Below are 23,911 nucleotides of genomic sequence, written 5' to 3'. Positions count from 1 at the left end.
CTCCACCCGAATCTTCGACTTGTATCGGTTGTGGACATCAGCCCAGGTCACAGCCTCGTACTCGAGCAAACTTTCCTTTAATTTGAACGAAGTCGTTGAGCTCTGAACATTGAGCCCCTTTGTGAAAGCTTGTGCAGCCTATTCTTCTGGAACCGGAGGAGCTCCATTCGTTCCCTTAGGAATCGGTTGACAAATTCACGTAGTAATTCATCGTCTCTCTGGGTTATACGGAAGATATCTACCTTACGGGCCTGCACCTTCTTGGCACCGGCGTGAGCTTTTACGAAGGCATCAGGGAGCATTTCGAATGAGGTGATCGAATGCTCGGGTAGATGGTCGTACCATGTCAGCGCCTCTTTTGACAAAGTTTCCCCGAACTTCTTCAGCAATACCGATTCAATTTCGTTTTCCTCTATATCATTGCCTTTTATAGCGCAGGTGTATGAGGTCACGTGCTCATGTGGGTCCGTTGTGCCGTCGTATTTCTGGATGTCCGGCATTTTAAACCTCTTCAGGATTAATTTGGGGCTACACTCGGAGGAAAAAGCCTTTGGATGTACCTCTACGAGTCCGACCCCTTCAGTAAAGGCGGAGCCCCCGGGATCTGATCCACCCGAGAGTTGTACGTTTCGACCCTCTTTTCAGTCGAGTCTACCCGCTTTGCAAAAGTTTCAAGCATTTTTAGAACCTCGGTGGAGGAGCTAGCTCCGGATCCATTGCTCTCAATAACCCGTGCCTCATCCCTTCTGGGTTCAGCAACGCCGCTCGTCTTCTCCGGGGTCGTTGTATCCCCTCGGGTTTGCAACTGGGCAATTGCGATCCCTTGTTCAGCAATCGCTGCTCGTTGTTCCTGCAACATTTCAAAGATCAAGCGTAAGTCAATATTGTCATTAGGTGCATCCGGTTCTTTCTGGCCCAGTGTCCGGGACAAAGTAACGGAATTGTGGGTATTTAGAGGATCAGTAGCCGGCAAGGTGGCATTCTCCTGGTCCACGGTGTTTTGACGATTGAGGCCCTCCCTCGAATTAACGGGGTTAGGGTCAACAGGGTTTGGCAATCCTCGTGGCCCGCTGCCTTCATTTTCGGCCACGATCTCGTTGTTGTTGACGTGACCAGATTGCCCACTATCAGCCATTTAGTCCGTTTTTTCAGAGACGAACGGAAGGTGGTTTTGATTTTGATGGGTAAGGTAGAGATCAAGATAAAAGACCACTATTATCCTAGCCCCACGGTGGGCGCCAAACTGTTTACCCCGAATTTGGATAATCAATTAAATTTGTGGGTGAGGTATAGGATATGTGGTTATGCCTTGAATCCCTTTGATAGAGAAAAGAAATATATGAATGTATTATGAAGGAGCAACTAATAATTGGTGGTTTGTTATGGATGCGAGTGTTTGCTAATATATGTGTGTTATTTGATTGAAGAAATGTAATAGAGATGGACACAATGGATTCGGATCGCACACGATAATGAGAGAGATTTGCATATATTTCTAATACAAAAGAGTGTTCTTGATGTTAAGGAGTCAACCCTTTAAGAGGAGGACAATGCCCCTTATTTATAGTAGTGCCCCATGGGCTTCACACAACATGAACAATAAAATAATGATGAAAAAGCTCTGAGTTGGGTTAGGTTGGATTAGGTTGACCGTACGATCTGACACTCGTACGATTGACAGTTGAACATGGCAGGACGTCATCGACGCGTGGCAACTGCGCAACGGATCTCCCGGACCACCGGCCATGATCAAACGGACATACGGCCTCGATCAACCCGGTCATGGGGGAACCAGACCAAATGATGCCCTTCCCTTGCTTCGGTCCAAGCATTCCCCCGGTTCAGAACGGGAGCCTTCATGCACGTTCTTATTCCTTTCTTCCGTCGGCCTTTGGTCTCACCGGTTTAACATATACCCGATTTTTACCGTATACAATACCATGTCACGAATCGCTTTTACTGGTAAACTTGACGAAAGTTACATATAATTATATTCAGGGAATCGCTTAAGCAAACAAGGAAAACAAGACATATATAGACATGATCAACCACAAGCATCAGAAAGCGACATATCCATTTTTACATACATATTCCTAGTAGATAAACTCCACCGTCTCACTTATTTAATCCTTGAAAACTTGTTGATAATCATTAAACATTTATATACATATATTTTTCTTCTCGTTCCAGAGGATATAGATGTATTCTCTGTGTGTGTATTTCTTGGCACGTGGTAAAGACTTCCGTCTGGTATCAAATGTTTAAGTCAATTTCTTCCTATACAATTTTTGTAATTATTTATTCTTTTGAACAAAAAAATGGCAAATGAAAAAGAGATATAATTGCATTGATTTGTCTTGAAACTAAAAATTTAATAAGTCTAGATATAATTAAATCCCTAGTTCCAACACCCTGACATATTGTTTGCTGATTTATCAAAGTGTGAGATAATGATCTGAATTTTAATTTCTTATTCATTTGTCTTGCAAGAAACACACACACACACAAAATCCGTAATATTGCCAAAGTTAATTGTATGCACTAGGAAGGGGCAGAGATTTAATTAATCGACACTTATAAAATGTGAATGCATATTATAACTTATGATTAAGTGATCAAAGTGTGTATGAAAAACAAGTATCTTGCCTTTATTAATCTGGTGTAAACTCTAGAAGTGGGTACTCAAGTTTTTACCCAGTGATAAATGTGGTTTGCACGTTGATTTCAAGATCTAATCAACAGTTAAATAAAAATGTAAGAATAATTTCTTTCAAGTAACAGGAGGCTTTAATTTTCTTGAGGAATGTCTCTTAGCATCACAAAAGAAAACAAAAGTTTACTATTAGGCTTCTGGAAGTACTGAAAAAGTTTATTTAGATATTAGCGGAAGTTTGATAATTATGCCACCTTAACTTCTCCCAGTCCCACTTGAGGGTTATTCTACGAAGCAGCTAATGGAGTTTTGTTTTTTTCGAATGAAAATGAAGTTAAGATTAAAACAGATATATCTGTCTATTCCTCTTGAAAATTTAGCTGGGTGCTCTGTATATCTTTTCCATAGAATAAGACTTAAAGGAGAACGTCAAGAAAACCAAAAAAGAAAAAAGATGTAATACTATTGAAGTTGGGTATAGTATTCACGTTCAAAAATGGAAATAATCGAATTAATTAGATCATCATATATCAATCTTGTCTTGGATACCCATCGTGAAATCAGATCTCTTGTCTTTTTACAATTTGAATAGAAGAAAATGGACTTTGCAGATCTCTTATGTGTTCTTTTCAAATCTCTTATTTATAAAAAGTAAAGATCTCTTGTAAAATGGTCATAGAAAAAAATTTATAAAAGGCGAAAAAACCATTTCTCCGGCATAGCCATCTATATAGGCTTGAAATTTCAGCACCGTTATTTCAGAATAATCTCTTGGAAGTTTCCTTCAAAAGGAACTCTTTATACGTGTTTTTCTTTTGCTTTCTTCTTTTTTGGGTTTGAACGCCTATAGTTTGTTGTTGTTGATATTTCTACTTTTCTAAAGTATTGTAGCAAATAATTTTGATTTTTTCGGGGGGCAAATGATAAGCATAGTGCCAAAAAACCTTTAGAAGCTGAAACTTGTTGGAGACAACAGGACAATAATAGGGACAGTTAAAAAGATAAGAAAACTCTTTTTAAAGAAAGAAAAGAAAAAAAGCTTCCACTAAATGCTAACCAGCCATACTCAATGTCCTCATCATAGAGGCAAAAGCTTCCACTATATTTTGGAAAAAGTGTGAAGTGTCTTCATCATAATTTTGAACTAATAGATCCACAGTAATCAGTACATACATAGTCTTTCCATATTGTTTCTTTGTAATATGGTAGGTTGTTTAATATTTAGATTTAATCAATTACATACACCATATCCGTCGTTGCGTACATGGTTGGTTCCTTTTCTCCATTTTCTTTTGTTATTATTAGAAAGGAAAAGAATGTTTGTTTGGAATGGTTAGAATGAACGTACATCTACTTTTGGTAGTTATATACATAATTCAACGTGAAAATGGGACGACTATTAGAGCCGGTTTGGATTAGCTGAAAAAAAGTGGCTTTTAAGCATAAGTGCTTAAAGTACTTTTTAAGTACTGAAAGTTATTTTATAAATAAACAGTTATGTGTTTAGATAAAAGTGCTTAAAGGGTTATTAAAAGTAAGGGTAGTATTGGAATTAATAGAAAATATAAGGGATAAAAAGTTTAAGTTGTTGGTCAAATCAAAATGGCTTATAAGCCAAAAAAGATAAGTTAGGATTGAACAACTTCTTGGTTTTGGCTTATTTTAAGCACTTTTAACTTAATTTAAGTTATTTTTTATTTTTACCAAACACCCAAATAAGTTTAAAATGGCTTATAAGCTGATTTGACCAACATATAAGTCAATCCAAACGGGCTCTAAGCTTTGAGGTACTAGTACCTAGTACTATCCCAATTGACGAATGGAAAAACCTCACACATTTCATATTTACACAAGGTCGACGAATAGATAACATGCATATGCTAATGTACACTGAAAAAACAAACTCCCAGCTGATGTGCAATACAAATAATCCATACAACTTCAAATATCTCTTGGCAAACGAAATTTAAAAAAGAACAAAAAAAAGAACAAAAATGCTGGAAAAAAAAAATCTTAAGGGGTTAAAAAAAGTAACTCGATGATTCACAAAAACATGATTAGGTATCACATTCCATCTTTGGCATATATCCCTTATAAAAGAAAAGTATGAGTATGTAGCAACAAGGACGTGAAACTTGGTTACGGCCTATTATCACATCTTTCCTTTTATCTTCTTTTGTATTAGTTACTACTCAGCATGATGGAGAAAGCTAAAATCCTAATAGCAACTTCTTGGAAAGCTAAAATCCTAATAGCAACTTCTTGGAACCTACCCAATCCAATACTACTATATAGTAGAAATTGCGTCCATTGCTCTCTCTTATCTTTAGATAATACCCATTGTCATGAAACAACAGTTCGAGATTTTAGTTGTAGAAAAAACAATACTACTAATTACAACAACAACAACAAACCCAGTATAATCCCACAAGTGGGGTCTGGGGAGGGTAAGATGTACACAGATCATACCTCTACATTTATGAGATAGAAAGGCTATTTCCGATAGACCCTCGGCTCAAAAAACAATACTACTAACTAAAAAAGTAAAAAGAAAAAAAAGTGGAAAACAGCATATAGAGAATAGCTTTTACAACCACCTCATGTCTAAAATCCTAGGATGAAAATGGAAAACCAAGTTTATGCGCATGCAAATCTTATCCTTATCTTGTTATTTGTTTTGTCTTTGCTTGCAGATCTGAATTAGTAAATAATGCCAAGTGAGAAGTGAGAACAGATCAATATATATTATTCTTAGTTATAAGTGAGAATCAATAGAAAGGAAAGGAAAGAATAAAAGCTCTCTTCACTGATATAACATGTGAACTTCCCAGCTAGAAAGTGTAATGATTCTTCACGGAGATTATAAGCTGCTTAGTAGATAAATTTGATCTGCTTTTCTGCAATTGATATGTGTCTTTCACCAAAAGATAGGGCCCCATGACTGATGTATCGGAGCATTTTCTATATCCACCAAATTACTAAACATAATCATGTTATCTCATTATCTAAACTTTATTCAAACTGTGGAATTATATAAAACGATTCTTAAGTTGGGTAGCCATTTTAGAGTGTATCAATAGACCACCAGGAAGAAACATAATGGCTTTGCTACATTTAGATATTGATCTTTTTTACATATACCTGAAAGTTGACAAATGTAACTGTAGATTTCATTTAGGGGTAAACACGAACCAGAGGCTCGATTCATCAAGAATATGTAGCTGCAAGATCTTGGGGAACCTCCATACTGAATACCCAGCCTTTTATATCAAGTAAAATAAAGGCTCTTTCAGCTGCCGAAAGTTTGATCACCTTCTCCAATTGGCATCGTCTCACTCATCTGTAGCACAGAACTCGAGCCATTAGCTTCAGGGGCACCACCAGATTCGGAGATTCTTGTAACCCTCTGCAGCTCATCCGTTATTTCTGATGAACGAGCTATCAACTGATCATCCGTCAATTGTTCGTTTTGAAACGCAGGCTTTTTAGGTTGACGGATGGCTGCAGCTGCTTCTGCCATTGCAACTGGAGGAGGCTGGGGTGGGACCCAGGATCTCTGAATTGGTCGTTCCTGAACTGGTGCAGCTGGAGATCCAAAGTTTTGTTCACCTTCAGATTGGATTTCAGTTATCCTGGCATTCTTACGTTGCCACCAAGGAGCTGAACTGTCTCCGTTTGTCAGATTTTCTTGGTAACCTTGGGATTGAAGCAAATTGTTTTGGCTCTGGCCAACTTCCCAAGGCTGTTCACAAGCACAAATTAGTAATTGTAATTTTCATCCTAGTTGCAGTGATTAATTCATCAAAATGCAGCAATATAGTAGGATCATAGATTCAATTAGTTAATTATATTTTTCATGTCCAGCTGCCTGAATGTCCATGCATGGTTCTTTTTAAAAGTCAAACATGCAGACACACACTGCTAAAGTGACCCGATTCCAACCTTCAAATTTGACCCAATTGCGACATTGTTAGAAGAAAGAAAAGGAAAAGACAAAACCTTAGGCCTTCCAGCAACACGATCAGGTACAGGCTGGTTAGGATTTGGTGGCTGATCATTTATATCCTGCATCAAAAGATGGATGTACAAACATTCAAGAAACTTCATTTTTCAACATACCAGTATGTCAAATACTGGTGAGAACCCTGGACTTACTCGGATGTTGGAAGGCTTCTCTCCTCTTTGAACCATAGCCATAATCTGCAAATTGAATATCAAGTTAGAAGAGCCAATTTTCTAGTTCTTCCAGCAAGCATCTGACCCGTTTTACTAGCATTTTCATTGAAGAGAAAGAAAGTTCAAAGTACTCAAAGATGAGCTGATAGTTAGGAAAAAAACTAATAAGCCACAGAGTGTAAGAGTTACCTCCATATAAGACTTGGGATGGGGTGCAACAGATGGTTCCACAGATGCAGGTGGCGACAAAGATCTCACTGAACAAAATATTCCAATCGCATCGCATTAGTATTTAAAGAATCAATAAAAACTGAGTTAAGAAAATTTGGCAGCTAGAAAGAAAATTAGAACCTGAACGTGCATCACCCTCCACTTTTCCATTTGCATAAGATTGCTGGACCATAAAAGCAAACATCAGAAGTGGACAGAGATATCAACTACAAGATCCAGATCTTTTTGTTGCTATACAGCTTACCCTAGATTGAGTAACTGAAATTCTGCGATCATCTAGTTCTGTAACAGGTATTCTTCCATAAGTATTACTTTGCCCTGCATGAACAGAGAAACTCCAATTAAGAAACACTTCCTGTCTAAAGATGACTTGGATCCCTTTATTTCCTTCCCCTTCAGAGGTGGGATCCCCCACCCCCACGCTAAGGGGCAGGGGGTGCATGATATATGAAAGTTAACTATTCATGACGAAAACTAAAGAACCTGATATTTACCTTATGATTTCTAGAATTCCAAGGCAATGACAATGTTATAACAAGGATGAGCTAGTGCTGTATATATAAAAGGAAGTGCCAATGGAGTGGAGAGAAAGACTCAGAATTGCGGGGACCAAGAGCTGAATTTTTTTTAAGAAAGAACTCAAAAAAGTCATGCTATAATGCATTTTATGGAGGTGTAGACCAACAGCCACCCTGGTATGCAGATGGTCACAAGCCAGGCAGATCCTCCATAAGGAAGCTTCAAATGATTCTTTGAACAAGTTCACAAGCATTGGTTTGTGGCTTGAGAGTTAAAAACTTTTACGGAAACCACCTAACAGGTATAATAGCATATACTATGAAAATTTCCGCAGTATAGGCACCACAAAAACCTCATATAAACAATGTCCAATGACATTCGAACACCGAGATTATCGAGCCAAAATGATCCCGAGCCGAAAAGTAATCCAGCCGCAGCTGAAGGTGGAATCAGCAAAACTAAACTTACACAGTTTATGCACAAATTATCTATATCTTTCTCCATTGCTCTTTCAGTTATGAATACTCAAGTAACTCTTCACTTCTCAGTCAGTAGTGTTGCTAAAGTTTACCTCTTTTTAACCCCCTATTGTTTCATAACACATCCCTTTTAATTTACATGACCCTCCTAAAAGCAAAAAATGGTCGAAATGCAAAAAGCTTATAGCTTAAGTAGAGACTTTTCACTTTAACAGTGAATGGAAATGTAAGAGGGAAAAGGCGAGAGAGAGGGTTCAGAAATGTGTGATGAAAAGCAACTGTATTACTACCTTCCAGTTTCTCTATAGCACTTGTCATTGATTTCATCTCACGTACTTGGTAGTTTAGCAGGCTTGTCAGCTCCTCAAAATACCTTTTCTCTGTGGAGGAACACAAGGTTAAATTATTGATGGTAATAAGTTAAGCACTGGAGAGGAAAGACAATGAAAGATTTCAGTCACCAATTCTGAACAATTTTTCAGTTTATTTTATGTCATATCCCGTTCTTTAAATTGTTGCTATTATAAGATTTTACATTAACCAACCTTCAGATTTTGATGCCAACATCTCCTGGCTTGCCCGGGCAACGTCAGCAGCAGCTGCTGCAGCAGCTTTTGCAGCAACAGCAGCTTCTTCTGCTAAACTTGGTTTTCCCTTCACAACACCTTTTTCATCTTCTTCATCCATTACAACCTTGCGTATCCAAGACTTCAACCGGGGAATAATAGATTTCTGCGAAATGACGTGTCACTTAACAATGGATGATGAATATAATGATTATTCCATGAGAAAAGTTTCCAAGTAGATTGTGATAAGCACCAGAATCCTACTTTAGAGACGACTCTAACAAGATAAGGCATCGGAGGAGCCCGAATAAATCTGGAGAAAATCTTCATAACAGGGTTACTTATCAAAAAGAAAGAAGGAAAACAAAAATCAGAAAAGGGTTAACTAATGATCTTCAAATCATTCTTCAGTTTAAGGTACACACTATTCTGAAATGACCTGAATATGGAGTATATAGGCGTGATCGAAGTTCCCATCGCCAAGCAAACTTCTCACATATGAGATGCCAACATTACATCTATAAGATACACATTCTTCCTTTGGTTCGGTTCGGTTCTATAAGAAACACCCAAATTTACCAAACTACTAAAAAATTGAACTACCACAAGTAATGGTTTGAGATGTCTCGCATATGAAAAAGAAATTTACCTCTGAAGAAATGGGGAACTGAAATTAAAACCTAAACCAGTATATGTTATCAAAAGTAACAAGTGCACCAAAAGCATTAAGAGCTAAGGGAAACATACATCAAGAGATAATTAACCGTCGGTATCGTTTTACACTTTCTTAAAAAAGAATATGTATAGGAAGTCTCCTTTTCTGGTGGAATTAAAGCACAAGAGGTCAAGCTGTCTGCAAATTACATTTGAAAGGAAAGAATACAGATGCTTCTTTCCAATCTCACTGAAGATATTATAAAAGCGATTTGTGGAATAAATTGTTTTGACTTGCAGCATTGACAAGCCAAAAACACCCTTGGAAACAATTAGTTGTGTTTGGCAGTAGGTTAATTACAAAGAAAATATAGAAGCTGCAACCTTGTTTGGAGGCAAAAATTTGAGTTGGCATAGAGCGACCAACATTTGATTAGGATCTTGTACTTTAGTTGAAGGATCACAGATTCCTTTTCTAAGGCCATTTAATTAGGTGGAAAGGTGTGTGCGAAAAAAAGGTAGTCATCTTCAAATTAAAGTCCTTCCTAGAAGTTCTAAAAAAGTTTGAATGTGGATCACATCAAATCGTAAGATTAAACAGCGAATGAGAGGATTCAGGCTCAATTCTCATTCAGAAAAGAACACATAAATATTAAAATTGATAGACCGGCTTTCGATGGTGTAATTCTACTGATAGACAATAAGCAAAACTTCTCCAGCTTTTCTCTTTTTTCTTCTTTGTTTTTTTTAAGGGGCAAAAGGTAATGTAATCGAAATGGAAAATATTTTGCATCATAACAATAGTCAGATACATTACAAACAGCTGATATGGGACAGACAGAACAAACTTTGTACCAACTGACATGATAAATTGAAGGCTCTTTACTATGCAATACCTTGAAAAGTACAGCTGTTCCAGCTCCTGAAGCAGCGAGAAAACCTACAGCAACAACTGCATGAGTCCAATGGAAATGAGAGAGATATCCCCTTTTTGTCATGCTATTGCTTGTTGCTGATGCAGGCTGCAGATTTTGTATTGCAGCCTGTGGTGGACTAGCTGATGAAGGCTGCTGCTTCCCGTCTGTCATCAAAATATCAGAAGAACAACATACAAGTATGCTCCAAACATTATCAATCTCAAAAAATGAATAAAAGGACAAACACTAATTCTTTTCGAGAACAATATGAATTACCTTCATTAGCAGCAACTGGCTGTGTGCTAGTAACAGTTGGGGTAGGATCCTGTAATTTAGGCACAAGATCGATATAACATCTTAAATTTCATGTAGATGTTTCAATTACATTTTAAGTCAAGATCAAATTTAAAATTTTAAAAGTGGCCTACAGGAACTCGACGAAAGGCTTCGTCTATCTCCTCCTTCGTGAGCCCCTTCCTCTCAAGAAAAGAACGCCTATACTGGACTGGAGATCCCCTAACTTTCGGATGTGAAAGAAATTTCACAGCATTCTGGACTTGGTCGTCCCGAATTGGTTCTGAGTTTACAAACACAGAAGTCGGAGAGCTCCCTTTAGTAGCATCTTGGGGATCTTCCGCTGCTGGTTGTGAAGCTGTTGATTCAAATTGGAAATTAAAGTTTGGATTACAATATAGCATGAATTTTATTTGACTCAAAATTATTAGTGCATCATTATAAAATATAATTCACCAATGGACTCATTGAGCAAAGTAGGAGAGTGTTGCATAGATAAACTTATAAACAATTGGCCAAAGTGAAAGACAACTACTAGATCTCAACCATGACATAAATTCATTGGAAGCAGTTCTTAGACTACAAAAAATTCAGAGCACATTTGGAGTTCCACATATTCTAATTTTTTTAGTATTTTTCTTCATACCAGACATATATGCACTTTCCTTTGATTGGTAACATATATGCACTTTCTTTTGATTGGTCACATATATGCACTCTCAAGTCATCAGCTCATGATGCATATTGATAATTGTCGTGAAGAAGTCCATTGTTGCATTCAGTGGTTGATGCAGATATAACCCCATGAAACCCAATATGTTGAAATAATTAAAAAGAGAATTTGACAACAAATTGTTAATTTTCAAATGGACATGCTCTGTGACTCAATTTACCTACCACATGCTGGCATATCAAGTAATTAGGTATTTCAGTATACAGATACCTTCTCTCCAATCAAGAGTGGGTTTAGGTTTAAATGCAAGATGGGCTAGGAAAAAAAAAAGAGCACAAGGGAACCAAATTATTGAAAGTAAACTCTTAAGTTCCCCTGGCTCTGTTTGTTTGCTTGACCACGCGCATAGACATTACCTTAAATCTTTTCTTCTAATAGGTAAGGATTCCATTACCTAAGATCTTACTTATGAATATATAATATAATATATATAGTGGATGTGGTTGTTACTTGAGATAGTTTATGCGCTGATAATGAGATAATCCGCAACATGTTGCTCAAAATGCCATAGGGTCTTGAGGTTAACGAAACCTCATTCAAAAGTGGTCACGGATATTGCATGCTTTCCTTGTATCTTGAAGCTCATTATTTGACCAAAACAAGATAGTCTTCTTGATTTTGATATGAAAAGAAAACCTAATCTGTCTTTTATAGCAACTCCAAGTATAAACACATGTGTCTGCAGATATGTAAATTCAGCTAGTTGTAGTTCACAATTTCCCCAGGTGAGAAGAACATATTCTCAAGCAGTGTGTTATAACTTCTATTTGATGAGAAAGCTTTCACTTAACAGAGTCTATTGTCCTCAGCTCATATTTTTCTCTCCTAGCAATACAATGTAAATTTTCTAGCAAGAAAATATTCCAGCAAATGACTCAGGAGGGGTTTTAATATGAGATTTCTTTTCCTTCCGTTTCAAACTTAGTACTCCGACCACCCATTCATTCTTAGGCCGCAGATTTATTTGGGTATTTCATAGCACTTCGTCTCTCTTGTTGAGAGGGTTTGCTGGTGCAGTCTACCCTATCATTGTGCAAAGCCTCATAAAGAAAATTATCTAGTTAATGAACCTATTATATTGTCAGAAGCCTCATACTGAACATTATATCCAGTTACTTAGTATAAAATTAATCCATTTATTCAAGAAAGTATTAGGCCAATATCTGTCATTAGATGCTAAATCAATTGTACAGGAACACAGAAAAAGACCTGATTATTTCAGAGATTTGCCTCACCCCGAAATCTTGCAGCTTCTAACAACACAATTTCCAGTTTTTAGATTCAGCAAAAGGTTCATCCTTAATTCCCAACTACACAAATGCTCATTAAATGTAATATTACCAAAATTACTGCTTTATTGCTTGACAAACCAAAGGCGACAACAACCACCAAAAGTAGAAAGAAGTACAATTACATGCTCCTATCAAGTTAAAGACAAAAAAGGCACAAACATCATAAAGTAAAAAAAGATTACATTTTTATGGAAGAATCTTTAATCTATAAAACCAAAAAGCAGTATCAATTAAATTGCACACACCATTTTCTTTGATATTCAAGAAACAAATCAAAAAAGTAGCACAGCAACAATCTTATTAAAGAATTCACACTCACAAGCAAACAAAAGGGTACCTTGATTCTGGGTATTCTCATTTACTGATTTAAGTGGAGAATCTGATTGAGATGCCATGTTAACCAACTCCTATTGAACTGAATTTCAAGAGAAATAAAAGGAAAAGAAGATAGCAAGATTAGAGGAGGAAAAAAAAAAAGGAAAGAAAAACATTGAAGTTGTTAACATAGGAATTGCAGTGATTACCTAAGATGAATTGATTATTGATGATAGGATGGATGTCAGAACAGAACCCACAAGTGGATTTTGCTCATCTCGAAGCAAATACTAGTGGTTTTTCTGTGTTGTGTAAATTATTTTATTGAATGATATTAAACTAGAACAAGACAAAAAACCTTTGCAGAAAACATGACCACAAGAGTCAAGGTCCTCTTCTTTTTTTTTTTCTTCTTATTTTAATTTTGATCTTTTTGGTTTTTTTTAATTCTTAGGCTACTGTCGTCTGGTTCTTAATTTGCCTGCAAATTGATTAGAGGATGTAAGACAATTTCTTAATCATTTGAAAAAAAAAATTAAGACTAGTGACTAGTGAGGGTTAAGAACATCAATTGTAATGAAGTGCTAGCGCTCGATAGAGAATAATTGTATGATAATTTGAATTTGGTGCAACAATCCTTACCGCACTCAGTGTTTATAATATGTCAATAGATATAAGCATATGTTATGTACATAAATTTTTAGTACTTCAAAACGGTCAAATAACATATATACTCACCTCATTAAAGGTATGTTTGGCCAAACTTCTAAGAAGTCAGAAATGCTTATTTTAAAAAAAAAAAAAATATTTTAGAGAGTTGAAGTATTTAACCAAGCTTCCGAGGAAAAAAAATAGTTTTTTCCCGAACTTTTGAAGCCTTGATCAAGCACAAATTGTTGTTGTAATATTAGCAAAAGTGTTTCTCAAATTTATTAGTCAAATACAAAGTGTTACTCTCATAAAGTACTTTTCGAAAAACATTTTTGACAAAAGCAATTTTCTAAGAAACTTTTGAATATCTAAATTTTATTTTAATCAATCTGAATATTCAGATCTTAGTTTTCTTCAATTAACTCTAAAATCAGTCAAGCCAAAAAACATCAGATCATAATACCACGCAACCAGCACTTCAAATGAAAACACTTCTAGGCTAGGAGGGCTTTCGTGCATTTACCAATACCAGAGTCACCTTTTTACCTTGATTGATGCTGAATATCGCCCTTTGGTTTTTGTTTTTCATTTTAGTTATTGTCTTGGTCAAGCTTCCTCCATTCATAAATTTAGAACTCAAAGCTTTAAACGCTAAACTGTCACTTTGCACTTAAAACCTTGACAATAATTTTTCAAATCTTAATGTGGAGAGTTTCTTCTAGTGGAATTTCCAAAATACGGGCATGTTCATTTCAGATACTTCAGAAAGGAAAAAATATCATACGAATTTGCATGTAAGAGTAACCTAAAGCTTTGCAATAAAGAAAAAAACCATCAAATATAAATGCCAAGAAGGATTTAAAAGTTCATATAGATTCATCAAATATCTTCCTGCTCCCCTTTGTCAGAAATGGAGAAGTAGTAGGTACCCGTTAAACTAGTCAAGGTGCGTGAACGCTCCTCTGAGAAGTTCAAATCTGTTAGATGATGGACAGAAGATAGATATATGAGAATAAATACAACCATGGACAAAATGCTTCTACGGACAATCCTCTGATAAAATCTAATTATGCTCATGGTGTTACATCCTTTCGCTATACTCTCACCAGAATCACATAAACAAGCAGGACAGTTTCATGAGTGAAGAATCGGATGAACTCATCCTATAATTCCTCAAGCCAAATTCTACTTTTGGCTTCACATATATGTTCTGCAGTATTGTTCCAATCACATAATCCATGAATTCATTTGGCTGCTGGAAATGGTCGAAATGCTAGATGCAGTTCAATTTATTCTATCAAGCAGCCTCTCCACCATAATCTTTTGCTGCACTGGGGTCAATGACTCAGAGTTCATTATTGCATTCGCAACAAGGATGATCGACGATTGGTGCTCAGCATTTACCTATAGCAGAGAAAGTATCTAAATTGAGAGTAGAAGCAGAACTATTTGACAATTTGGAAGAGATGGACAGTCCAAACCACAATAATAAAGACTGAACAAATTTACATACCCAAACACGACCGTTTAAACCAACAGCTATCTCAAAAGCTATCTTCTTTCCAAGACCTTCAAGTACTGGACATGGTGGTGAGCTCAGCAGCCTAGGAAGAAAACACAAAAAGATGAAAATGTTAGCTAAGGGAATAGCAACAAGATCTTCACCCTTTCTTGTCCCTTTTCTGATGACCAAGTTGCATTTTCAGTAAAATCTAAACCAAAGATCTCACTGTTGCAAGATAAAGCCAAAACAGAATCTTACATCCGTGATAAACCAGTTGATGATTCAAACATATAGCCATCTTTGAGGGGGCCAAACTCGGCAGCTTTTCCAGAAGCTGTATCGAATAAGATAATTATTTTAATATTAAGAAAAGCAGATAGATTAGGAATTACAAGAACCTCTGTTGCAACTTAGAGAAGGCACCAACCATCCATGCACGATAACTCTGGGTTCGCACCAGTGTTGGCCTTGACAATACGAGCATAAATTAGAGTACCTACCTGAATAAGTTATGCATTAGAAAAAAATGATTAAGGTGAATCATACGGTTCATTCTAATTAGTTGAATATTATTTTATTGCACAATAGCACAAAGATGGTGCTGGCATACTTACAAGCAAGTACTCTGTCTGACCTATGAAACATGAAAAGTTCTATATTGGGTGTGAATACCCCATAAAGCTATCTATCCTAGCTGAACATGTAATTTGGGGCCAGTTACTGAGACGCACAAGCATTAATTATGAATCACGTAGTTGAGGAATTTGCTTGGCACAATAAATCCTTTTACATTGAGTAGGAATACTAATATTTCTAGAGCCATTATGCTTGTACTAGCACAAAGATGGTGCTGGCATACTTACAAGCAAGTACTCTGTCTGACCTATGAAACATGAAAAGTTCTATATTGGGTGTGAATACCCCATAAAGCTATCTATCCTAGCTGAACATGTAATTTGGGGCCAGTTACTGAGACGCACAAGCATTAATTATGAATCACGTAGTTGAGGAATTTGCTTGGCACAATAAATCCTTTTATACTGAGTAGGAATACTAATATTTCTAGAGCCATTATGCTTGTACAGCACTGCTGGCAGCAAGACTAGTCGTTTCTGAATCTTATTTACATTTTAAGCAATAAGAATTCATAAGAATAGATTTAAGATATAGCATCTTCCATTTGAAAATCAACTTCTTCCGGCATGAACAAAATTTAACTCATTTGAATATGGAAATCACAGAAACGCAAAATCACGAAAGGCAACATTAAGTCTCATTTCTGTTGAGAATATAATTGAATATTAAAGTGTGAGATGGTCACACACTTCAACAATTTCAATACATAGCAAATATGCCTATTATCTGAGTCTTATTTACATTTTAAGCAATACGAATTCATAAGAACAGATTTAAGAGATAGCATCTTCCACTTGAAAATCAACTTCTTCTGGCATGAACAATTCTAACTCATTTGAATACGGAAATCACAGACGGCAATATTACCTCTCATTTCAATACATACACCTAGAAAGCCACAATGTCAGCATGACTGCTACTCACTTAAAGGAGGGTGGGAGAGGGTAAATTAAACCGCTATCAATGAACTAATGTGATATCTTCTAATTGAAGAGGCCACATCAAGCAATTCTTGAACAAGCAACCAGCAATTAATAGAATTCAAATTTTCAACTAGAGGAGAGTCAAGCTTGCCCCATTTGCAAGGAGCCTTCCAATTCATCTATCTCAATTAGAGTTAAACAATAAAGCTGTAATTCAGTTTCAAATGATCAAGATTCATAAAGTGAAAATTTGCAATCAGATAAAAATTGCAAAACAGTATCTTCATTTCAGTACTTGTACAAGTATTTTCTATCATAAAGAAACATCCAAGGAGAAAAGAACAAAGAATATGAGCTCAAATATAATGGAACTTAGGGTTTCACCTCAAATTTGGGTATATTTCTCCTAGTCCCTCCTTCAAATGCCAGCACTGGCAAGAAAGCCACCATTGGCCCTTTTATGTCCACAAAAAAGCTCTGCCAGAAAATTCAAAAGTGAATTTGAAGTTCACAAAGAAAAATCATAGATCTTAATGACATTAGTTATGCGTGCTATGCATGGACCATCATTATATTTGTGAGAAATCTTGATGAATTCATGAAAATGACAGGAAAATAGACAAACGACAGGAAATCTCTCATCAAAATTGCTCATTATGTCTTAGATAAGTACAGATCTGATTGATCAAAAACAGGAAGCAGAAGAAACACACAGAAGCGAAAAATCTAGAGCAGCACGAAACTCCTAGTTAAAGCACCAACTATACTATTATTGTATAAGCAAATAGAAGAGAGGTAGATAGTTTCACAGCATCACAGGGAACTCATCAAAAAATGAAGACATTAATAAGTTACGGTTATTATATATCAAAAAAGGAATATCAGAAAAGGATAGCGGGATGCTAAAAAAAATTAGTTCTTAAATGCATATCGTACTCAACTACTTGGCTGTTACAGAGTTCATGCTGCAGCAAGTCGAATTAAGGACACGGCTAGGAGTTGCATAAAAATAACAATTCACCAGAAATCGAAAATAAGGAAGTTGTCACAATAAGCAGTGGTATTGCTAATAAATAAGAAGAATAAGCAGCAGTTTCGAAATACTTAAAAATTGCTTACATCTGCTCTTTGGTCCACCACAATTCCAAGGACTGTATCCCCCGCGGTAGGCATATACTGTAAAGAGATTAGAGTGGATCAGCAAATCAAAGAAAGCTCAACTCAACTATTCTTTATGTTCTTTAAAAAAAAGTTCAACTCGACTTAAAGAGATCATCCCAATTTTTTTTTTCCGAACATGGTTATGTCTAAAATAGCAGGATCAGACGGTTACAACTAGAAAACAAGTATTCGCCAATGGAATCATTAGTACTATGGCTCACATTTCAACACAATACGTTGTAATTTCATACTTCTAACTGAGTTAATGAGTACCAGAAAAAACATAAACGACTCCTGCAATTCTGAATTGGATAATCTTGCTTTGTCTCTCATAAAGAGTGTTATCAAAAGCGAAAAGCGCAAAAAAGCTCTAAGGTCAGCTGGGGCTTTAGGCGCAAAGCGCAAATAAAGCGTGAGCTTTAATGAAAAAAGGCGCAATGGCGCAAAAAGACAAATATATATATATATATATGTGTGTGTTTAGTCCAATACTAATAATAATAAGCATGAATAACAAATATATGGTCAAAGAAATTGTAAACAAGGGAGCCAAACTCTACAGTTCAACAACACAGAGAAAGAAATTCATGGAACATCATCCTTAGAAGGAACATACAAGATTGGGAAATGGAGGAGTTGGTAAGCTTACTAGCAGCACTTCATAGTGTTGCAATCAGTAGTGAAACACCAGACCAACTCAATTGGGGAGAAACAAGGAACGGAAAGTTCTCAGTTAAAGCAGCATAAAAGCTTCTAGGCCCACAGAATGAAATAACAGCTCATTGGCCTTGGAAGCTTATATGGAAGATCAAACTGCCCGCTAAGATCAGCTGCTTTAGCTGGACTGCACTTCATGAAGCTTGCTTGACTCAAGACAATCTAGCTAGAAGGACGTTTCAGATGGCTAACAGATGTTATATGTGCATGAAGGAAGCAGAAACTCACAACCACTTATTTCTACAGTGTCCAATAGCAGCAAATTTATGGAATATGTTTTAGTACTTTTTGGACTCAAATGGGTCATGCCTCAGAGTATCAGGGATGGTTTTGTAAGCTGGAGTTGCTGGAAAGTTGATAGTGCCATCAAGAGAATCTGGAAGATGATACCTGCAACTATCTGTTGGAGTCTCTGGAATGAAAGGAATAGAAGATGCTTTGATGGGATATCAACTACCTACCAATCTTTAAAAGCTAAATGCCTCATGTTTTTGTATCGCTGGGTTTATTTATCTCCATTAGATTCCCCTGTTACCTTTCTGAACTTTGTCAGCTCCCTGTCCCTTAACTAGCTATATAAAGGAGAGCTGGCCCTTTTGCTATTCTACTTTTGTAACTACTATGCATCTGCTTGATGCCTGCAATGAAATCATTTACTTCATCAAAAAAAAAAAAAATTGTAAACACATTACAATAAAGGGAAATATCAATTATCTAGTGTCATCTCTTCAAGAAAGGCTCATTGGCAAGGACAAGTATGTCTTAGAGCCTAGATGATGACACTGAAGCGCAAATAAAGCGAGGCGAAGCGCTCAACATGTTTTGAGCCTCACTTCAGGGCTTAAGCGCGCCTTTGACAACACTGCTCATAAATAGTGACATTAACTTACTTGCGCGATGGTTGACTTAAGAAACATCTAAATTTTGCAGATCCACCTCATGCATATTGGCTGATTTTCATTCTAGCAACAGAGCAATTTAGCTATTTATACTATAATATAATCTCACAGTAGATGAGTTACATCAATTTCCAAAGTTCAACCTAAACAGTGAATATGTGCTGCTTTATCCAACTTAATACACATCCCCTTAGTGTTTCACTGTAAATCAAATCTGCAGTTTACTATCTTTGTTTCAGTCATGAGAAGAATGCTGTAGTGAAAAGAAACAGTTTCAGGTTACTTTAAATGTATTAAGGTATTGGTCAACCACCTGAAGAAAGCAACAACCCTGGAATTTTTCCAATAAAATCTACTAAAAATAATAGCAGAAGTTTATACTTAGATAATTCTAGAAAGATAGCACTTCACTTACTCTCTTCTGTGAGCTTTCAATCCAGTACTTGTTTGGCTTTGAAAATCTCAAAATACCCACTTTGACTACAGTTATAGCGTCATGTTCCTGCCAACACGGTAAAAACATGTACAGAAGATCAGAGATATTTATCTTGAAGGCAGTTAGAAAATCTAAAATCTGCTGCATTGCCTCATTATACTTTGAGCACATTAAAATAGGATAGAAATTTCTCAAGTACCAATATTCAGACTCGTGCTACCAATTTCATTAAAAAAAAAAAAAAAAAACTCAAGTACCAATATTCAGACCATAACTCAAATAATGCTGAATGGAATACTACCATCCACAGAGGGAAAAAAGCCACACGCAGGCAAAGTCCAGGAGGAAGCAACCACAAGCTGGAGATTTCAGAGGATCGGTGAAAGAAAAGCTAGCTTTGGATACGTCACCTTAATGTCTCTTTTGGTACACGTGGAATGAACTAAAAAGAAATATTTTTTAACAAAAAAGCAAGAACTATGTGTCTTCAATTGTTGAGTTCTTGGTCTATCAAAGCAAGTAAAATTGTAATGATCCAGAATCAATGACAGATTGTATGGATTCCCCGAATGTGAGAAGGGACTAAAGCATCGTACATGTACATAGTTTTTACTTTTTAACACTTGCTTGGTGCTCTGAACAATGAATAAAGCAATAACAGTGTATAAAACATTAAAAGATCATTTTTTTCATTAATATTTTTATGTAAGGAGATAATAAAATGTTGTAAAGATAGTTGGACACACTTGATAGATGACTATGGTTGACACACTCACACAAGTTGAGTCATATACACAAATTGAACATATTCTTCACACAGTCTTGGTGTTTTTATTAATGAAATTGTTAGACTTGTATATAAAAGGAACCATACACAGGCAAACTTGCTTCTTTTATTCATTGCTACCATGTCTTGAACGAAAAAAAAAACAAAAATTTACAAAACACATGTGCCAACAACAACAACCATTGAGAAATACCAAAGAAATTAACCCTAATAGGAAAAAAACCTGGTGGAGGCCGCCACCTAACTTGATGGTTTGGTCAGTCATTTTAGAAAGATCCAAAATCACATCACCAGGAACCTAATTCAAAGCAAGAATACAATCTTTTTGCATTAGAAAACATGCATGAATACATTAATCTTAATCCTGGAACATAGAAAAATTAATAAGAAAAAAAGTGGGGAAAAGAGAATACTTACTACTGGTTTATCAATGAAGCTTGATAAAGTAGTTGAGGGTTTTGAAGCCATTGTCTTCACAATGGAAAGCTTCAATTTTTTCGTGAAAACTTCAAATTTCAAGACTCACGGCTATGTACTCAAGCGGCGTGACACTGTGAGAGAAGAGGCAGTACCTGGCTTGAGAAAAGCACATAAATGGTCACTTCGACTATGAGAGTGCTCTTTAACGGTTTTAGTCCAAGTTTGTCACAAGTTAACAAAAATAATCCCTGATGAAAGTTGGTTAAAAATAGTCCTTTAAGTATGCACTTAACAGTTTTGATCATTGAAGTTCGCCAAAAGTTAATACTTTTAGTCTCTGATAAAATATTAATCGAACTCTATTTGTTAGATTTGACGAGAACTATGGAAAAAAAAATTAGCAACAACTCATATTTAAAGGTACACATTATTAAAGAAAAGACCAAATATCTCGAGATAAAATCAACGGATATCAGTCGGTTATAGAATCGAGGAAAAACCTACAGACTTTATAATGTAAGAAAATAGTGTCTCGAAACACAAAGATTGACGGACTCTGTCGATTAAAACCGAGGGAGTTCACCAGCTAAGTAAAATACACTCGCCTCCTTTTTACTGAAAACTCGGTATAAAAATAAATATTTCCATCGTAGTGATTCTTTTTTTTAAAAAAAAAAAATCGCGCATTTTTTCTCCAAAATAACCGACGAACGTCTGTTGGTTTTCGTAAAAAACAATAAAAATTTAAAATAGTGTCCCTCGATTTTATCTGTCGATTTCCATCCATCATTTTTAGTAGTGACAATTTTTGTAGCTTATGCTATTTCTTATTTACTTACGTCGGTTTTGTCCCGAGATATTTGACCTTTTTTTAAGTAATGTGTACCTCAAATGTGAGTTCTCGCTAACTTTTTTTTTTTTTTATAATTCTGGTCAAATCTAACAAACTTCAGAGTTCGATGAATATTTTATCGGAGACTAAAACTGTTAATTTTTGGCGAACTTAAAGGACCAAAACTGTTAAGTGCATACTTAAGGGACTATTTTTTAACCAGCCCTCATAGTTAAGGGACCATTTTTGTTAACTTGTGGTAAACTTAAAGGACCAAAATCGTTAAGAGCATAATTAAGGGACTATTTTGAACCTGCTCTCATAGTTAAGGGACCATTTATATCCTTTTCTCTACCTGGCTTGTTTCCCCTCTGATAAGAAAAACCTTAATATAATACAGATATATGGGTTAGAGAAATCGAAAGGAAAAAAGGTTAACCCCAAGAAAAACCTTTAATATAATGAGATAGTGGATTAAATTCCTCCTAAATTATCACGCATTTATTAGTTTCATACTTAAATTATGTTTGATGTATTCTGAATTATAATTTTCAGGTGCTAAACCTCCCTAAACTATCATGTTTTTATTAATTTCATATTTAAAGTATATCTAGTTTATGTTACCTCATGAACTATACTTTCTAGTGCTAAAAAACTCCTGACTTGACAGATGGTAAACTGCTTATAATCACTTCCTTGAGAGCACGTGAAACGGTGAAAAGTGCATCAATGTGGCTTTTACATTGTTAATTAAGTCATGAACTAAGCATAATAGAGGAAGGAGACGGAAAAAGAACTTGCATATATGTTTTTCAAATTATCAAAATTTAGAGCTTTTTTGTTTGCGGTACTTATCCACACCTTTCAATCCCAAGACAGCTAAGATAAAAAATTATAGATTAAAATCACTATGAAATACACTTCAATTTGTCTACCCTCATAGAGCTCTCAACAAAATGAAATAAAAGTGGTGTCCTATATTGGGTTGTATATTTTTCTCTTTACCTTTTCTTATCTCCCTTTTAGCTTTTAATTACTTTAACTTTAGTTCTTCTTAATTTTACTTGTGTATAGATAATTGATCAAAACTATCCTAAACTATTATATTTTTGTTATTCATATTAAACTATGTCTAGTTTACGTTATCCCCTTGAATTATGATTTTCTGGTGCTAAAATCCACTGATTTGATAGATGGCGAGGTGTGTGTAACCACATCGTTAGGGGCGTATGAGGGGCGAAAAAAGATTTTACAACGGCTAACTAAGCCATGGACTAAGCAAAATAGTGGAAAGAAAAAAAAAATTGACTACACAGTCAAACCTCTCTATAACATCATCCGCATATAATAATACCTCTCTATAATAGCTAAGTTTTTTAGGAACCGATTTTTTATGTTATATTTTACTTCTCTATAACAACATTTTACCTATAATAGCAACAACCAACTTTATAACTAAATTTACCCCCCCCCCCCCCCCCCATATAATAGTTATCTTCTTTTTTTGATAATATAATAATTAACCATCTTTATAAAAATACAATATCTATGATTACCAATTATTAGTGTAGAGATTTTGATCGGGTATTTAATTAATAATTTAATATACTATATTTATGACAGAATATTACAAATGAATGAACATTTATAATGTAAAAATATCATTGTTTTCTATTTTTATTTATAAATAATTTTCAAAAAGGGAAACAATATGAATAAATAGACAAATCTTTAATGTATTTTGGAGTTGAAGAAGGAGTTGTGTTTGATTATAGTTTTTGCAATGAAATATTTGAATGTATTGAAAGTAAAAAAAGGTGAAAAAATAAGTTTTGGTTGTTTTCCAAATTCCAAATACAACTGGAATTTTTATGACCAAACACCATAAAGTAAAAAAATATCCCTGAAAAAAATAAATAATTCTCATGGACAAACGGGGCCTAAGGAAAACCCTATAATAATACTAGTAGATATTTGGGTTAGAAAAATGGAAACAAAAAGATTAATTTTTGACAGCTGTGGGATTTGAACCCACGCCCTTTCGGACCAGAGCCTAAATCTGGCGCCTTAGACCACTCGGCCAAACTGTCCTGATGAGCAGTACGCGTCACTGAAA

The 23,911-nt window shown here is 35.6% G+C and overlaps 2 protein-coding genes and 1 non-coding gene across 4 annotated transcripts; all 3 read right to left on the bottom strand.

Moving 5' to 3' along the window:
• Nucleotides 1-5,646: 5,646 nt before the first annotated feature.
• Nucleotides 5,647-13,224, bottom strand: LOC132601379 (peroxisomal membrane protein PEX14-like). 2 transcript variants are annotated; one of them, XM_060314479.1, is made up of 13 exons: nucleotides 13,039-13,224; nucleotides 12,852-12,921; nucleotides 10,624-10,847; nucleotides 10,472-10,520; nucleotides 10,175-10,359; nucleotides 8,604-8,790; nucleotides 8,349-8,438; nucleotides 7,305-7,378; nucleotides 7,181-7,223; nucleotides 7,019-7,086; nucleotides 6,809-6,853; nucleotides 6,653-6,718; nucleotides 5,647-6,395 (listed from the first exon to the last, which is right to left on the bottom strand). In XM_060314479.1, the coding sequence occupies exons 2-13, from the start codon at nucleotides 12,907-12,909 to the stop codon at nucleotides 5,943-5,945; spliced, it is 1,542 nt and encodes a 513-aa protein (XP_060170462.1). In that variant the 5' UTR covers nucleotides 12,910-12,921; nucleotides 13,039-13,224; the 3' UTR covers nucleotides 5,647-5,942. The 2 variants fall into 2 exon arrangements, with proteins under 2 accessions (XP_060170462.1, XP_060170460.1); XM_060314477.1 differs by having other exon boundaries at nucleotides 12,852-12,929; nucleotides 13,039-13,222.
• A 1,110-nt stretch (nucleotides 13,225-14,334) lies between these two features.
• LOC132601374 (uncharacterized) lies at nucleotides 14,335-21,143 on the bottom strand. Its single transcript, XM_060314471.1, has 9 exons — nucleotides 20,961-21,143; nucleotides 20,767-20,841; nucleotides 19,736-19,822; nucleotides 17,663-17,719; nucleotides 16,928-17,020; nucleotides 15,412-15,484; nucleotides 15,243-15,318; nucleotides 14,994-15,084; nucleotides 14,335-14,884 (listed from the first exon to the last, which is right to left on the bottom strand). Exons 1-9 carry the CDS (start codon nucleotides 21,009-21,011, stop codon nucleotides 14,765-14,767), a joined length of 723 nt encoding a protein of 240 aa, XP_060170454.1. The 5' UTR covers nucleotides 21,012-21,143; the 3' UTR covers nucleotides 14,335-14,764.
• A 2,662-nt stretch (nucleotides 21,144-23,805) lies between these two features.
• On the bottom strand, nucleotides 23,806-23,885 carry TRNAL-UAG (transfer RNA leucine (anticodon UAG)). Its single transcript has one exon. It is a non-coding gene; the product is annotated as a tRNA-Leu (tRNA).
• Nucleotides 23,886-23,911: the final 26 nt, after the last annotated feature.

Source organism: Lycium barbarum, chromosome 1 (genome assembly GCF_019175385.1).
Source record: "Lycium barbarum isolate Lr01 chromosome 1, ASM1917538v2, whole genome shotgun sequence".
NCBI lineage: Eukaryota > Viridiplantae > Streptophyta > Magnoliopsida > Solanales > Solanaceae > Lycium > Lycium barbarum.
The sequence above is the reverse complement of the archived record's forward strand: the minus strand, read 5'-3'. Positions and strand labels throughout refer to the sequence as shown.

Excerpts from the sequence above, each read along its gene's own strand:
- LOC132601379 (XM_060314479.1), bottom strand. The coding sequence starts at position 12,909 with ATGGCATCTCAATCAGATTCTCCACTTAAATCAGTAAATGAGAATACC. Across the intron at positions 8,791-10,174 it reads GAACAGCTGTACTTTTCAAG|AAATCTATTATTCCCCGGTT; the intron begins GTATTGCATAGT and ends GTCATTTCGCAG. Across the intron at positions 6,854-7,018 it reads ATCCCAAGTCTTATATGGAG|ATTATGGCTATGGTTCAAAG; the intron begins GTAACTCTTACA and ends TTCAATTTGCAG.
- LOC132601374 (XM_060314471.1), bottom strand. The coding sequence starts at position 21,011 with ATGGCTTCAAAACCCTCAACTACTTTATCAAGCTTCATTGATAAACCA. Across the intron at positions 19,823-20,766 it reads TAGGTGGCGGCCTCCACCAG|GAACATGACGCTATAACTGT; the intron begins GTTTTTTTCCTA and ends CCGTGTTGGCAG. Across the intron at positions 15,085-15,242 it reads TCAACTGGTTTATCACGGAT|GCTGCTGAGCTCACCACCAT; the intron begins GTAAGATTCTGT and ends TTTTCTTCCTAG.